Raw genomic sequence first — 17301 nt, 5'->3', positions numbered from 1 at the left:
AGGGCCGCGCTCAGGTGGCCCCAGGTGAGACCAGGAAACAGGTGGGCCGCTACGAGGAGACCCAGCTAATGAAGTCGGGGGCAGTGACCATTCCCTGTGAGCCCAGACGGGGGTCCTTGTCGGGGGGCAGCTTGCATTTGCATGGCTAACCCCACACCAGGCCAGGCCTGGCCCCAAAAGCAGACAGAGGGGCAGCGCGAGAGCTCCACCTGCCCAGAACCCAGGTGGACGATGGAAGTACGTTTTGCCAGGAGGCCCATGGTGGCCCCGGAGCCCCTGGGTCGGTAGCCAGAGGCCTCAGTCAGCAGCCGAGGAGCTCAGGCTGTCCTGCCCCTGGAGAAGGCTTGGCCTGCACCCCACACGACAGCCCATTGGAGCCCACTCAGAGCCACTTCCTACCAGCCCGTGAGCTGATCCTCCGTCTGCTCAAACTGGGACTGTGGGCATCGGAAGCGGCCCCGGCCAGGACTGTGTCCAGGTGCTTGGGCCAGTCTGACCCAGTTCAGGCAGGATGACCAGCACAGAACTGGGGTCAGGGCTGACATCCTGGCGCTGGTCCTCACTCGCCGCCAGCTCCCTATGGGCCTGGCACCCTCACCTGTTCAGCCAGTGGGCTTGAAATAGATCCGTCAGCAGACACTGGCCTTCCTCAGCAGACACCACAAGTCCACCCCACTTTGCCCTCTGTGGCAGGCATCACCAGTTGACCACACCTTCCACCTTCCCCTGCAGCATCACCTCCAGGGAGGGGCAGGGGCAGGGGCGGCCCACTCCCCACCTCGTGCTCTGGTTTTGTGATGGGGAGAGAAGTTAGCAAGTGAGCACGTGTGACCTGGGGAGGCTGCAGCCCAGGGTTGAAGGCCCTGCCGATGGGTACCCTGGGCAGGGCCAGGCCCATGCAGTGCCTGGGGGCTGAGGACAGAGGGGCACAGAGCCACGTGATCCACCCCCTCTGGAGAGATGGCCAGAGCCGGTGCCTCCCCCAACCTATGCACACAGAAGATTCCACAGAGGACGGAGTGGGAGTGTGGCATCACGCTGTACATACAATCTGGATGAGGGGAGTCCTGTTTCGTGAGCGGAAACTGCAGGAACATCGGAAACGCTTCTGGCATTCAGATCAACGTGCTTCCCCGAGATCGAAGTGGCACTAGGGCGGGGGTGGGGGTGGGGGATTCAGAAAGGCGTGGAGGGCAGTGGCTGCATCTCCCTGGAGGTTCTCAGGAAGGTCTCCCAGAGGCTGGGCCACTGCCCACCCCACTCCCCACCCCGTCCCCAGACTCAGGTTCCTGGTGGCATCATCTTTTCAATATCCACGGCACCTGTGACAGTGACGTCGACCAGGGCCCAGCCTGCCCGTTCAGTCCTGCTCCCTCCAGACACGTGGTTCTCAGAAGGGCTCGTCCACGTGGGTTCCCATGTCTCGCTGTGACCTGTGACCTCAGAGCTTGGGCTACAGCCTCCAGTCCCTCCATGGCCACTACAGAACAGGCAGCATGAAGTCACTGAAACATCAAGCCCTCCTTCGTCCACAGTCTCCCTGGACCCGCCCTCGGTCTTTGCTTCTCAAACCATTCACTATTCTTAGTGAAGGGAAACCGACAGCTTTAATGATCTTGGGAGTCTCCCCACTTGTCCTCATAGCGTGTGGCGGGAGCGTGCAGCCTGGAGTCAGCAGGCCACGCAGGTTGGATTCCAGGGCTTGTCCATGATTCGTTCTTTCGGGACAGCAAAACGCCGCTCAGAACTGACACACTGTTTCCCTCTTGGACACCCACGTGCCAGCACACCCTCGGGCTCCCTGCTGCTGGGGAGGGACAGAGGTGAGGCCCGCTGCCCCAGTGTTTGTCTGCCCTGCCGGCCGCCAGCCGAGTTTGCAGGAGGAAGCTGCGGCAGCGGGAAGCAGCCCCAGGAGAAGGCCCCGGGAGGGCTCCTGCGTCCCACCTTCTGTCTGTGTGGAGTGTGTTCTGGTCCAGAGGGAAGGATGACTTCCTGGGTTCAGAGGCACCCCTCAGTTGTAGGCCAACCTCACGCGGTGGAGACACGCGCCGAAAAAGTTCGCGTCCCAGAACCAGCATGGAGTGGGGAACACGATTCTGTGAAGGACGCTGAGATGGAGGAGGCCCTGGTTCGCCCCAGGGCCCCACGCCATCACCAGGGCGCTTGCAAGAGGGAGGCCAGAGGTCAGCCTGCCAGCCCTGGAGGTGGAGGAAGGGCCCAGGGCCATGGTTGGCTTCTAGAAAATGGGAAAGGTGCAGGAAAGGAGTCTCCTGGCCAGGCAGGGGTGGGGGAGTTGGTCACCGGCGGGAGCCCTGTGACACGTGACTCCAGCCCCACATATCCGATCGGACTCACAAAGTCTGATACCGTGAGAGAAGAACCGTGTGGTTCTGAGCTGCGGGTCTAAGGAATCCACGTGGGGCCTCGCGTCGCTGTGCTCACAGGGGAGGCAGGAGCTGTGACACGTGTCGCTGCTCACGAGCACACCCTGCTGTCCTCGCCACCTCACTCACAGGACATGAGCTCCAGGACGAGTTGCTATGAGAGTGAAGGGCCCAGGGCGGCAGTGGCTGGGCATTAACCCCAGCACGGGCCCCTGGCTCTCGCCAGCAGAGCCATGAGTCCTTATTCCTTGCTCCGGCCCCCTGTGTCTGGGGGACACGAGCCGGGTGCTTGGCCTCTGTGTGGGGGCATCTGCTGGCCCGTGTTCATATACTCACCCCACACACGTGTGCATGCAAGTCCTGGGCTGCCCGCCCCGTGCGGCTGTGGCCGCGGGCACCAGCCCGTCTGAGCCGCCCTGTCTTGCAGAGGGAGCGTGAGAACGGCTCCAACCTGGCCTTCATGTTCCGCCTGCCCTTCGCCGCCGGCCGCGTCTTCAGCATCAGCATGCTGGACACACTGCTGTATCAGGTCAGCCTGGGGCCTGGCTGATGTCCGGTCCTGACCCACGTCCATCCTGGGTCCCCAGGAGACCAGTGGGACTGAGTGGCTCTGGGCCCCGTCCCTGACCGGGAGCCACAGGGGTTCACCCCTGAGCATCACCATCCTTTCCTCCCAGGAGGGTGCTGGCCTAGGGTCACTCCTGGCAGCCTTTGGGTTTCTGATCCCTTCTAACCTAAGGCGCATGACCAGGCGAGCTACCAAGGCCAGGAAAGGCCGCCCAGCTCCGTCTTCTGGCACGCTGTGCAGGGGACACTGTGGGTGCCCGGCGGGCATGTCCCGCCAGGGGGTGTGGAACTGCCCACAACGCCGGCCTCACTGCGGCCCCTCTCCTCCAGTCCTTCGTGAAGGACTACATGATCCCCATCACCAGGCTGTTGCTGGGCTTGGACACCACGCCGGGCTCCGGCTACCTCTGTGCGGTAAGTGCCTGGGCCGGAGCGGGGGGACGGGGCGGGGCCAGAGGGGCATGGGCGGGGTGGATGGGCGTGGGCGGGGTGGGTCGGGGCGGGGCGGGTGGAAGAGCCGGGCTTGTGGCAGGCTGGGCTGGGCAGCCACGCCCTGCCGGGGAGGTGAGCACCGCCTCTGCGGCCTGAGGCCCGCCCAGCCCAGGCTCTGCGTTGCAGATGAAGATCTCGGAGGACGACCTGTGGATTCGCACCTACGGCCGCCTCTTCCAGAAGCTGTGCTCCTCCAGCGCCGAGATCCCTATCGGCATCTACAGGACCCAGTGCCACGTCTTCTCCACCGAGGTGTGGGGCAGGGGCCTGGAGATCCGGGCCCTTTTGGGGTCAGGTTCACAGGCGCCCACGTGGTTCCTTGGGGCGCTTTGGGGGAGGGGAGAGCACCGAGGGGCGCCCGTGCGCCGCCAGACCGTGCAAGGCGGCCTGCTTGCGAGTTATGAGCCCACGGGGCGGGGCGGGGTGGGGCGGCTCAGACAGCCTTGGCGGTCAGGGTAGGAGGAGCCCCACAGGTACTCAGGTGGCTCTGGTTTCCTTTGCAGCCCCCCGACCTCAGGGCCCAGGTGAGTGGTCCCTTCAAGCCCACGGGAGTGCCTAAGCTCAGCCCCACCCAGGCCTGGCGGGGGCAAGGGTGGTCAGGAAGCAAGTCCCCAGGTGGCACCAGCCAAGGTGCAGCTCAGAGAGGACTCCTAACATCACTCTCCTCCCCCGTGTAGATGGGGAAACTGAGGCCGGGGTGGGAAGCCCAGGCTCCCCCCCCCCAGGCTGTCTGCCCCTCAGGGCACAGCCCCCATCCTGGCAGGTACCCCTTCCTCCCCTCATCTGTCCCCACTTCCACACCCCCCAGGTCCCATGTCACCCACCAAGCCTTGCAAGGCTCTGCACGTCCCAGCCCACCATCGGGCTGCCCCTGTTCTCTCCTGCCCCCGCGGTGAGGAAACTTAGTCTCCTAGAGGGGCTGTTCCCTCCCCTACCCCACCGTGGTAAAGTCAGAACACGCTGCCCCAGAGAGGTGGAGGGAGGCCCACCTCTCACCAGCAAGTCAGGGACGGGCCTGAGCCAGGGTCTGGGGAGAGGAAGGGACTTCCACCTGAGAGAAGAAGGGCCTGGGGTTCCCCCGGAACTGTGACTGTCCTCCCCATCACCCCAGCTGCTCCGTGGGTCCCCCCAGTCCTCTGCCCAGCTCCCATTCCCCTTCCCTGTACCTGCCCCCGCCCCGCCCCTGTCCTGGGACACCCTTCCCCTCCTAGGCCTCACCCCTCCTCCCCGGCCAGTCCCAGGTCTCGGTGAGCGTGGAGGACTGTGAGGACACTCGGGAGGCAAAGGGGCCCTGGGGTGCACGGGTGGGCACGAGCGGCGGCAGCACCCACGGCCGGCACACGGTGGGCAGCGACCCAGCCGAGCACCCTCTCCTGCGGCGCAAGAGCCTCCCGTGGGCGCGGAGGCTGAGCCGCAAGGGCTCCCGGCACACGGGGAATGCAGCAGCCGAGTGGATCAGCCAACAGCGGCTCAGCCTGTACCGGCGCTCGGAGAGGCAGGAGCTCTCAGAGCTGGTCAAGAACCGCATGAAGCACCTGGGGCTGCCCACCACTGGCTACGGTAAGGGGTAGGGCGTCTGTCTGCTCTCCTGGCCCGTGTGGGAGGGGCTCCCCTAGATCCAGCGCCAAGCCCGGCAAGGAAGGGTTCATTCACCCTCTGCTCCGGGGCCTCAGTTTCCACATCTGTAGAAAAAAAAGATGCCTATTGCCTGAGCCAGTAGGCAGCCGTCCTGGAGGAGGCGGCTGTGGGTGGGGACAGCCTTGCCAGGCTCCATGAAAGCCAAAGGCACCGGCCTCAGCCATGGGGCAGATTGGCCACCTCCGGCCGGTCCTGCCGGGATCAGGAACACAGGACCCCATCATGTTCCTCTGAGGATAGGAACAGGGTGTGGCGGGGACACCCCAGAGCCCTGGCCACCCCTCCCCGAACCCTCCCTGCAGCTGGAGCTTGTGTGGGATAGGGGCGGGGCAGGTCAGGGGGCCCAGCACCAGGACACTCCACCACTGCTCCTGGGGCAAGGCCACCCCATTCCGGCGACTTTAGGGTGCCGTTGCCAGGGCATTTGTTGTCGTCAGCAGATTTTCTCTGTCGCTTGATTCAGGGAAAAGTTTGTGACTCTGACCGTGAATGGAGCTGGGGTCCCCGGCCGGGCCCGAGGAGACTGGCCCGCCCCTCCCTCGCTCCAGACATGCTGCCTCTGTTGATGGGGCTGAAAGGGGCCCAAGCCCCCCGCCCCTCCACTGCAGCCTGGCCTCATCCACACCCCAGGCTGGGTGGAGGCTCTGACCTCCGCTAGGCCCCGTCTCTGGGGGACTCTGCCCCACACCCCACCTCGGGCCTGGCTATATTTTTCTGGGCACCCACTCCCCTACCCCGCCACCTGCTGCTCACCTCCTGGGCCAGGGGCCCTCAAGCCCGTCCAAGTGGGACCAAGCGGCTTTGGGCTTCACCCAGAACTGCCCAAGGGTCTCTCGGGTCTGGCTATATGCCGGGCCCAAGGAGATCGCCCTCTGGGAGAGCCGCCCAGCCCCTCCCGGCCACACCCCTGCCGCACGGCGTACGTTGTCCACTTTGCGCCCTTTCCCCGGGCGGGTGCTGTCACCCCCATCCCGGGTGGTATGCAGGCTGCTCAGGCTCCCAGTGGGGGTCCCGTTTCACGGCCCCATGTAACACCCTGGCAGACAGACGCTCAAGCCCAGCTGAGCCCCAGAGCAGGCCCCTGCCCCTCGGGGCTCCCCCGGGCCTCCCCGCCAGAGCTTGGCAGACAAAGAGCCGACTTCGCTTCTGGGACAGACGGCCGCCTGCGGCCTGCGTGCACCTCCCGCCCCTGCTCTGCCAGCCACCTCCTCTGCGCTGCTCGCTGACCTCAATCTCTCTCTCTGTTTCTGTCTGTCCCTCTTCCTGTGTGTTCCGTAGAGGATGTAGCAAATTTAACAGCCAGTGATGTCATGAATCGGGTAAACCTGGGATATTTGCAAGGTAATTCTGCTCCCGGGGCCGGAGTCTGGCATAGGGGGCGTGCCAACCCTTCCTGATGGTCCACCCGGTGGCCGCCCGCCCCGGCCAGGCAGGCAGACAGGGCGAGACACGAGAGAGGGTCCCTCCAGGCAGGGCCCCACGAGCTCCCAGGCCACCCCACTGCAGGGACCCTAACTTTCTCCCCACTGACTGCTGACTTCAGCACGGCCCCCTGCACCCCAGCCCTTCTGCCCATTTTGTTGTCTGAGATAAGCCCTACTCTGGACACGCAAGCAGCCACTGGCCGGCCCCTGGGAGCCCACCCAGCTCTCAAGAAGCACCGGCATGGAGCACCCCAGGCCAGGGTATCCGCGCCCCCGGCGTGGTGGAGCACAGTGAGACCTGAGCTGGCGCCCGGGGCCTTGAGGTCTGCAGCACCCTGAGCCTTCGAGGGCCACCCAAGCCAGGTGGACGGTTGACCTCCACTCCCCAGCTGGGGCTTCACGAGATGGGGACCACTTCAGTTGAGACAAAGCCTGATGTACCACATTTTCATCCAGGTGCTCAGGTGCTGCTTGGGCCCCTGTATCTTCCAAGAAGACACCCCGCAGCCCCCAGACCCCAACAGGGGTCAGAGCAGAGTCCAGGCCCCAGACCTCACTGCTGGGACCCCTTCCTTACCTGGGGGCTCCCCAGGCTCAGAGCTGTGCAGGCCTCCTGAGCCCAGGTGGGTGTTAGCTCAGATGGGCCAGTTTCTGAGGACAGCCGGGGCAAACAAGACTCAGGATTGAGAAGCTCTGGGGTGCACCACGGGGGAGCTGCGGGGCGGCCCAGGGGGCAGAGCCCTGACCACACCCCACCCCCCACCCCGGGTTCCTGCGTTTTTCTTCAGTTGCACCCACGACCGTGTTCACAGCAGACTCCCCACTAGGCCAGCGCGAGTCCGAGCCTGGGGCTGCCCCGAGCGGGAGGGCTGGGTCGCCACCTCCCTGTGGCCGGCTGCACCCCTACTTCTCGCCAAGGCTCGCAAGCGGGGTGGCCGCACCCACAGGGTCACCGCATGGTGTTTGCTGAGCCCCTGCCCCTGGGGTGTGGACGTTGAGAGGTGCCTGGGCCAGGACCTAAAACCAGAGGAGAGGCTGGTCCCAGGGGGCTGCAGGGCGGTCCTCCAGGGGGACACCACCACAAAGCCCCCTCCCCGAGCTGGGTGCAGATGAGGGAGGAGACGCCCCCAGCCGTGACATGTAGACACAGCCCCTTCTACACAGTCACCCCTGGGGGGAGTGGTCCAGCTGTCCCCAGTTCACAGTTCTGGGGCAGGGCCTCCAGAGGAGTGGTGTGGACCCCCAGGGGCTGTCGAGAGACTGGTCTGCGGGTCCAGGGAGGAGCCCCCATGGAGGGGCCCCTTGGTCATGGGCCAGCCCCCGGCCCCACAGCAGGCGCGATGAGGTGGCCCATTCTGGGAAGTCGGGGTCAGGGCCTCGTGGGTCACCCAGTCCCCGGGCGTTACAGCCGGACCCCACGTGCCTCCCCCCGCCACCTCTCAGCCCAGCACCCCCAGAAACACAAAGCGGGGCCCAGCTGGGGCTGGGACAGCCCATAGCCCGCCCACCCCGGGCAGAGGCAGGGCCCAGGCCAGGTGGGGAGGGGCCGGTGAGGCAGGGGCCACGCCCACCCTCTGCAGCCCCGCCCCTGAGTGAGATGGACAGGCGACCCCGTCCCTTGTCAGCCTCTCCGTTTTCCTTGTTCTGGGCTGTGCTCAGGGGTACAGGGTCCACCAAAGCCTCCGCTCCCGCCCGCACCTCCGCTGCCCCAGCCCCGCTCTTTGCTGCCCTCCCTGGACATGCGCCGCCTCCATGAGCCAAGCCCGCCAGGGACCCCGTGCGGTGGGAGGGGTGGGGGTCAGGCCATCCACTTGCTGGGTGGGGACACAAGCCTGGAGCAGGTGATATCTGTAAGCCCCGACCCCCGTTTGGTCTGCACCCCCACCCCCAGCTGTCCCCTGAAGCATGCCGGACTCCACCTGCTGCCATGGGGGGGTCCCGAATCCAGAGTCAGATTCGGCCCTGAGCTCACCAGTTCAGGGAAGTCAGCCGCAGCACCCCTTGCTGACCCGCTAGCAGCTGTCCCACCTTCCCTGAGTCCCTGACCCCCATGGCCAGGGAGCCCTCCCAGGACGGGAGGGGCTGGGGCAGAGGTCACCCAGGGCCCTACCCAGCCCCGCACCAGGGCTGTCCCCCCCAGTGCCCAGTCCTGGGTCAGGAGGTGCCTTTAGGCATCGCCAGATGTGTAAACTGAGGCCACGAGCCATCCACCTCCTGCCACTCACTGAGCGCAGGGTCACTGCTGGACAGTGGCCAGCCCGACCCCATAGTTGGCCAAAGAGACATCTATGTGGTGGCCAGGGTTTCTCTAGAACCAGTTCACACCCCTGTGGGTCGCATCCTTGGGCCACCCCGAGAGCCGGACGCTGGGCTGGCTGTACCCGTGGTGGGCAGTGGCCTGGCCCTGCGCGTGCCAGAGGGGACCTCCGGCAGGGTGAGCCGGTCGGACTCTGGGCTGATGCTGCCGGACAGGTTTTGGGAAACAGAGGGCAAGTCCAAGGTTGACAGCTGAGGAGGGGATTGGGGGTGGCCTGTATGGGGCAGGGGTGCTGGGAGGGGGGTGAATGAGCCTGGGTTGGGTGTGTGTGTAGGTGTGTCGTTGTGTGCTGGTGTGTGCACACGTGGAGGTGTGCACAAGTGTGCTCCACATTCAGGGTCACCACCTCCTAAGATGCTGGTGACTCAACAAGCTACGGGGACGGGCAGGGGTGGTGGCTGCTCCCTGCCGGTGCAGTGCTGGGCTGAGGCCCACGTGGATCAGGGAGGATCGGCCAGGCTGGGTTCCCCAGGACAGGGCTCGGGCAGGACGGCCCCACAGCCAGGAGGATTCTGCAGCTGACTGGAGCTGCCAGCTCCTCGGGGCCCGGCGGAGCAGAGGTGGGCAGGGGCTGAGGGGTGACCGCCCGCCGGGCCCTGTCTCCTCCGCAGACGAGATGAATGACCACCAGAACACCCTCTCCTATGTGCTCATTAACCCCCCGCCCGACACGCGGCTGGAGCCCAACGACATTGTGTAAGTACCGCATCCCCAGGCAAGTGTAGACACCTGCCCTTCACCACATGGACTGGCACTGCGCACCCACATGGGCGTCCAGCCTGGCCTCCGGGGCAAAGCGTGAGGCCAGCACCCTCCACCCTTCCCACAGATATCTCATCCGCTCCGACCCCTTGGCCCACGTGGCCAGCAGCTCCCAGAGCCGGAAGAGCAGCTGCAGCAACAAGCTGGCCTCCTGCAACCCTGAGACTCGGGACGAGACACAGCTCTGATCACCTTGCAGAGTCCGCAAGCCCATGATGCGTGTGCGCGGGGCCCTGCCCAGTGCCCAACCCCGAGATGCTCCTGGGACTGTCAAGAGGGAGCGGACCTTAGCTGGGTGAAGGCTCGGGCTGCCCTGGGCACCGCCAGACGCTGGCAGGAAGACTTTTTAACCTGTTTTTATGAATCTATACAACCCTGATCCTTTGCACAAACGCACCGCAACTCGTGACCGAATCTGGCCACGGCAGAGGGAGAGGAGCCGGGCTGGACCACGGGGTGAGGCTGGGGTGGATCAGACAGGTGCTCGGGCCGGGGGCTCACACCGTGATAGGAGAGGGATGCTGCAGCCCAAACTTGCCATGTTTCCTCAGCCCTGGACCAGTCTAGCCTGTGGCTCTTGGCCAAGCCACAGGGTGGGGGGGCCGCCCTTCTCACCTGGGTCCCCTGTGCGCTCATTTGAGAAGGAAATGGAAAGCAGGAGGGTTTTCAGCTTGGCCAAGCCCCTGCCTGCAGCAGTATGGGCTCTGGAGAAGCGTCAGGGTGGGGCCCGGCTGCGCACTGGGGATCCCGCGGCCCATGACTTTGTGGAAGAGACTCGGACGACTGCCTTTTCCTGTATTTTTACGCTGAACTTTTGCAGCCGCACCATCTGACACCCTTTTAAACAAGAAATCTGAAGCACAACACAGCCGCTGGGCTGCTGCCGGCCCATGCCTCCAGGACGGGGACTTCTTATCACGGAGGGACTCTGGGCATTACCTCGGTTCCTTTGTGACTTGCTGACAGGTTTGCACGCTCAGTGCTGGAAACTTCCATTAAATGGATGCACTCTGCAGACAGGAGGTCCCCTCGTGAGGCATTCTCTCCGTGGTTGCATGCTCTGGGCCTGGGTCTGCCCCAGCCGCCCAAGGGTTAGGAACAACCCCTGGGACCCCACAGGAAAGCCCCCAACCCAAGGAAATGAGGCTGGCCCGGGTCCTCCCTAAAAGCAGGAAGCAAGTCAGCTGGAGGCAGGGGTTCCGGGCCGAGCCCCGGGACAGGTCTGTGCGCTTCCCCAGCACAAAGACACCCCTGTTGGTTCTCAGCTGGGGGCTCTTGCTCTTACAGAGTACCCCCAAGAGTCTGGCAGGGAAAGGACCAACCCAGCCCCCAGGGGGGTGTGGCTCCAGGCCAGACAGGTGCTGGAATGGCCTGCCCCCAGGGAGCGACATAACTCAGGGCCACTCTCCCCTTCTCCAGTCAAGGCCGCATGTCCAGCTCACCCCCCACTGGCTGCCCAGGACCCTCTCACCTAGAGAGGGTCTCCACGCCTGGGGTGGGGGGAGCTGCTGGGACAGTGTGGGCTGTGGGGGGTCAGGAAGGGTGTCTGATTGAGGAGGGGAAACTCAGGGGCCCTCGATGGGGTGACAGGCTGTTGATGTGGGTTCGGGTGGCCTCTGGGGTCAGGGCCTGTCCCAGCGGGGTGTCAGTGGCTCCCAGGGTCCTGCCAGTGACTGTTCCCTTCCACACCCGCCACCTCTCCTGGCACCCACGTGCTAGCTCCCCGAGAGGAGGAGGCCCCTGCAGGAGTGGAGAATGAGGGGACTTTCTTGGCTTCTGGAGCAGGGTCTCCATCCAGGTGGGGTTGCAGCCCCTCAGTCCCCCACTGGGAAGACAGCATCCGACTGGGATCTCTGGAGGTGTCTGCTTGAGTGTGGGTGCAAGGATGGGCGGTGAGGAATGGGGTCTCCTCTGGGCCAGACACGCTCCTACCCAGACGCACTCTCACACCCATTGCCACATGCAGAGGCTTCAGCAAAGGCCTGAGACTGGATCCAGGCATCCTGACCCGGCAAGCAGAAGACATTTCTCAATGTTTTGACAGGTTTTCAGACATATAAAATGAGAGAGACACCTCTGATTTTTTTAATTCCTGTAGAAAGCTGGTCACGACCATGACACCGGCGACAAGCGGGCTGTTGTGGCTCGTGACGTGACGTGGCCTGGGAACGCCGGCCCTGAGGTGCCCGTCCGCCTCCCCCCAGAGCTGAGCATTTAGGGATGGACGTGGAGCAGGTGTGAACTGACTCAAGGCAACCACCCAGAATCTGAGAGAGAAGTGCGTTCAGTAGCTGGGAGATGAAAGGAGATGGAATCGTATCAAGTGCTTATTAAAAGCAGAGCGGGCAGAAAAAGGGACAAGGTGTGCACAGCACAGTCAGGAGCAGGGCAGAGACCACCCACCCCCAGCCCCTCAGAGGCCCAGCCTCGGGAGGACGCTGGCCCACCCATCGTGGACACGAGCTCGGCTGCCGGGCAAGAGTCCACACGACCACAAAGCGGGCACCCCCATGACATTCGCACCTCGTCTTCACCCCAGGCCAGACCAACAGTCTCAAAGGTGCCTCTCCCTCTGGGGGCTCAAGTTCAGGTCAGGATCCTTGGCAGCTGAGCCCCCTGTCGGGTGGGCGTCTCAGGAATCGCAGCATTTTCTTGTGAGATTGGTGAGCTATGGCTTCCCGTATCTTGGGCAGGGCTGTGTCCCCGGTGCCAGACAGGCATGCTGGCTGGGCTAGGGGCACACGGGCATGCCGTCCGGGACCTCAGCCCACTGCCCTACTGCCAGCCTTGCCCCCCTGGGGCTTGAGAGGCTTGGTTGGGGCCTCCAGGGGAGGAGTTCTCCAGGGCAGCCAGCTGACCAGGGCCACGTTCAGGCCCGGTGAAGTCCGTGGAAGCTTGAGTGCCAAGCAGGGTGGTCTCAGAGGACTCAGGGATGCCCAGAGAAAGTAAGTAAAAATCTTTACCCAGGACTGCTCCAACTCCAGCCTCCCAAGTTCTAGATGACCACATGGGTTCACAGTGGACCTCCATTCCAGCCCTGGGCACCTCCAGGAGACCACCCAGCCCCCGCAGATCCCTTCTCTGGCTGGGACCCCCATTATCTCCAGGGTCTCTCCAGGGCTCTGCAGGGGAGAACAGCTCACCCAGAGAGCCTTCCTGCTGCCCCAACTGTCCCAGGGACCCAGGCCACAGCCCCCGGGATGCCAGGCAGGGACTGCAGACTCGCTCTCAGCATCCATAGCCCCTCTCCAGCCCAACAGCTCCAGGAGTCTGGATGGAGGGGTCACGGGGAGCCCATCGGCCCCCTTGGTGCTGAGGCAACCCCTGTGGCTGGTTCCCAGCTATCCTGCTGCACAGGGTGGGTTGGGGGTCTTCCCAGGGGAACCCTCCCCAGGGCCTCCCCAAAGAGCTGGTGCTAAGCCTGGGTCCTCAGCAAGAGGGGCTGCGATGGACAGGGAGCCAAAGAAGTCTAGAACCTCTGCTCATCACAGCTCCATCAAGAGAGTGCAGAAGCTCTGGAGGCAGAAGATAACTAATATACAGAATATATCTTTTAAGGGGAAAGAAGCAGAACACTTGAAGAGACATTTCACAAAAGAAAAACAAGATGACCAACAAGGACATGGAAATGTGCTGCATTCATCTCTACCCAGGAAAACAGCAATTAAAATCACCAAGAGCAGGGGTTATATTCCAAATACCAAGAGTAACAGTCAAAAACACAAAAAGCCAGGGAGTTCCCTGGGGGCCCAGGGGTTAGGGTTCCGGGTTTCATTGCCACGCGGTTGTTGTTCCGTTTGCGACCCCATGGACCGCAGCACGCCAGGCCTCCCTGTCCTGCACTGTCTCCAGGAGCTCGCTCAAACTCATGTCCATTGAGTCGGTGATGCCATCCAACCATCTCATCCTCTGTCGCCCCCTTCTCTTGCTCCCCTTCCCTGCATCAGGGTCTTTTCCAGTGAGTAGGCTCTTTGCATCAGGTGGCCAAAGTATTGGAGCTTCAGCATCAGTCCTTCCAATGAATATTCAGGGTTGATTTCCTTTAGGATGGACTGGTTGGATCTCCTTGTAGTCCAAGGGACTCTCAAGAGTCTTCTGCAGCACAACAACTCAAAAGCATTAATTCTTCAGCACTCAGCCTTCTTTATGGTCCAACTCTCACATCCATACATGACTACAGGAAAAACCATAGCTTTGACTAGATGGACCTTTGTCAGGAAAAGTGATGTCTCTGCTTTTTGATATGCTGTCTAGGTTTGTCCCTGATAGCTCAGTTGGTAAAGAATCTTGGAGAAGGCAATGGCACCCCACTCCAGTACTCTTGCCTGGAAAATCCCATGGATGGAGGAGCCTGGTAGGCTGCAGTCCATGGGGTCGCTAAGAGTCAGGAATGACTGAGCGACTTCACTTTCACTTTTCACGCGTTGGAGAAGGAAATGGCAACCCACTCCAGTGTTCCTGCCTGGAGAATCCCAGGGACGGCAGAGCCTGGTGGGCTGCCGTCTGTGGGGTCGCACAGAGTCAGACACGACTGAAGCGACTTAGCAGTCACCTGCAATGCAGGAGACCCCAGTCCGATTCCTGGGTTGGGAAGATCCCCTGGAGAAGAGAACGGCTACCCACTCCAGTGTTCTGGCCTGGAGAATGCCCGGTGGGGCATTACCCCTGGGGCGTCCGTGGGCCTGCTCACCTGCCGGGGCCTTGAAGTCCATCCGAGCCCAGGAGACAGGGTGACAGCAGGCGCCGTGTTCAGGGCTCCTGGTCTTGGGTCCCCAGTGCCCAGCCCTGAATCAGCAGCTGAGGCCCCCTAGAAAGGCCTCTGGGGACTTTGCCTGTGGTGGCGGTCCATCTACTCAGCTGGAGACTGAACCTCTGGCTGTCACACCTGTGGGGACACTCTAAGTGACCAACTTCCCGTGACCGCCTTTGCCTGACGCACCTGCTGGTACGGCAACGCTCTGGCTTGCATGCTGGTGGTGCCAACGCTCGCCACCTGTCCTCCGCTTTTCTAGGAGGGCCTTCACCTCTCAGCTAATAAAGACCTTCAGGGCGCTTCTTTTCCTGCCTTTAATCCCGATGCCTTATTATGACAACTCAGATATCCGGGAGAACCTTGGCTATGGACTCTGGCCTCCGGCGACCTGGGCTCCACCCTGACCTAACGGGGGACACTTCCAGAGCTTCACTGTTAAGGAGGGGTCTGCTGGAAATCCCTGCTGAGTATTATCAGAGTATGAGAATTCTAACTGTAGCACTTTCATCCTGAATAATACACGCTGAGTGTGATCAACTTGTTTCTACCCCTGGTTTTCCTCTTCGGCTCTCCACGTGAATCACGCGGATACGTTCTCTCATGATGAACGTTTATTCCTGCTTAGATGCTGTCGAGCATGATGTCTTCATCTGGGTTCCCCTTGACTTTTTATCCCAGTGTTTGTACACATTATGCTCGGCAGCAGGAACTGGACCGTAATCTTATGCTCCTGGGCCTCTGGCCAGGTTTTGATGCAAAGAAATCTAGTTTTATTCATCAGTCTACAGGTGTCCTTGCATGGACCCCAGCCCAAGCCTCCTCCCCCGGACACACCTGAGCCTGAGACCAGGGTGTCTCCCAGGTGACGACGTGACACAGTCTACACGGCAGGGCTTCTCTTGGCGGCACACAACAGTGGTGTGTCTTAGACTTCCGGACGCCTTAGACCAGCGAGCGTGGGTCCTTCTAGTCAGCGGTCTAGAGGCTCCAGGACAGGGCGCCCAGGGGACGCCTGGCACACACTCTCCCTCAGCAGCAGAGCTGCCCTAAGCTCTGAGGCCAGTGACGCCTAATGCTGCAAACTTGTGGAACCCGCCCCAGGGGGAATGCCCCACCGGTGCACCGACCACCCCCTGGAAGAGGCATCTCAGCACCCACAAGCTGAACAGCAGTGTGAAGAAAGACACGGAAATAAGGACGTACTTCCCACCCCGCAAACAGCCGCTCTGCCCTTCCATCGTCTCATGCTTCAGCTGACCAACTCCTACTAATAAAACTGGACCAGACACCAATGTAATGGAGAAGCAAAACCTTTAGGGATGACTTTAGTGGCAAGTGCTGAGGACCACTCATTTTAAAATAAGAATAAACACTCAAACTTTATATCAAGTTCTGTGCATGCAATTCGTTACTTTTCTGTAGGTATGTTCTACTTCAATTAAAAGAAAAAAAAGAACAAGGACTGTACTGCACACAATGAAAATTTAACACCTGGAATAAAAAAAGGCAAAAAAAAAAAAAATCGTTTCTTACAAAATAAGAGACTAGAGAGATTTATCAGTTCAACTGGAGACAAATGGTTGAAAAAAAACACTTTAAATTCAAGTGCTGGGACTTCCCTGGTGGTCTAGTGGTTAGGACTCCACTCTTCCCTTGCAAGGGAGTTTGATCCCTGGCCGGGGAGCTGGGATCCCACACTCCACATAGCCAGAGCGAAATAAAATAAAAAGGGATGTATGAAAAAACCAAAAAGGAAGGTATGGCTGGTTCACATTGATGTCTGGCAGAAATCATCACAACATTGTAAAATAATTATCCTGTAATTAAAATTTTTTTAAATAGATTAAAAAAGAAATGAACTGTCAGCTGAAAAGAAAAATGCACAATGTAAGAAAAAAAGTTGAGAATTGAGGAAAAAAGAGCCTGATGCTTCAGCCTGCCTGGCACTGCTGCTGACGCCTCCCGGATGCTCACAAGATTCCACCACAGGCCCCCGACCGGGATGAGCCAAGAACAGGCGGCGTCTGGGGCACGCGAGTCCCCGTTTCAAAGCTCGGTCCCTGCAGCGGCATGCTTGTCAATTTAACCAGGCACATCACAGAGCGTTTCAAGCTGTAGATGCGGAACATGCGTACAGATAAGTGCCCGACAGTACGTCTCAGCAGCCCCAACCCCAGGCAGCATGCAGCCTGGCTGAATGCAGCTGAGACCCACGGTGAAGGCACTTGGAGTTCCCACTCACCAGACGTGAGCTTCCAAGTGTGTGAGCTTCCGAGCTTCGTGACACCACCAGTCTAGACTTCACTTTCAGGGGAGAGTCGAGTTCTGTGCTGCTGCTATTTCCCTGTACAAGGAGCAACCCCAAGCTCTCACGGCCAAGAAGGGCTCCCCTGAAACCACCTCTCACAAGTTACATCTGGGAGTGAGGACGTGGAGATCAGACTGCATGGTATGCTACACTTTATCATTCATTCCTGCCAAAGTGGCTTTTCCTCGCTATTTAGGAAGTAACTTGGAAAACGGTAACTTGCTCTTTCTAAAGAAGAGAGAACACACAGATCCCTCTGCTGGCTGAGCACAGGAAGCGGGGAGGGAGCCAGGAGCCAAGCTTCTTCCCAGGGCAAGTTCCGCCCCTGAGACCTCACACCCCAAGACCTCAATGGGATCCACAGCTCGGGCCTTGCCACGGAGACCCCGAAAGAGAGACAGAGCCGCACGACTCTGCTGGCAACGCCAGGCCCGTGTGATGCGGCCTGGGACAGCCCCGACCTGAGACCCGGCCTGGCGAGATGCCACCACGAGGCGCTCTGCCCCCCACCCATGCTGGACTTGGCCGTGACCCTGACGCGGCAGCCCAGCCCATCCGCCCCTCCGCCAGAAACTAAGGCCACCAACTGGGAGAAGAGCTGCTTCGAGGCCGCCCACACCCACTTCTCAGAAGCCAACCTGCCTTTCACCAAGTAG

The 17301-nt window shown here is 61.4% G+C and overlaps 1 protein-coding gene across 1 annotated transcript in view; it reads left to right on the top strand.

The window, feature by feature from the left end:
* Positions 1-10603, top strand: part of KCNT1 (potassium sodium-activated channel subfamily T member 1) — a 50809-nt gene extending 40206 nt beyond the window's left edge. Inside the window, 8 exon segments of the mRNA XM_070378758.1 lie at positions 2812-2913; positions 3282-3365; positions 3570-3695; positions 3947-3967; positions 4679-5003; positions 6360-6422; positions 9434-9518; positions 9652-10603. Coding sequence (XP_070234859.1) covers positions 2812-2913; positions 3282-3365; positions 3570-3695; positions 3947-3967; positions 4679-5003; positions 6360-6422; positions 9434-9518; positions 9652-9772 — 927 coding nt within the window. The 3' untranslated portion in view covers positions 9773-10603.
* The last annotated feature ends 6698 nt before the right edge of the window (positions 10604-17301 follow it).

Source organism: Bos mutus, chromosome 11 (genome assembly GCF_027580195.1).
Source record: "Bos mutus isolate GX-2022 chromosome 11, NWIPB_WYAK_1.1, whole genome shotgun sequence".
Taxonomy (NCBI): Eukaryota; Metazoa; Chordata; class Mammalia; order Artiodactyla; family Bovidae; genus Bos; species Bos mutus.
This window is presented reverse-complemented; position numbering and strand designations above follow the sequence as displayed.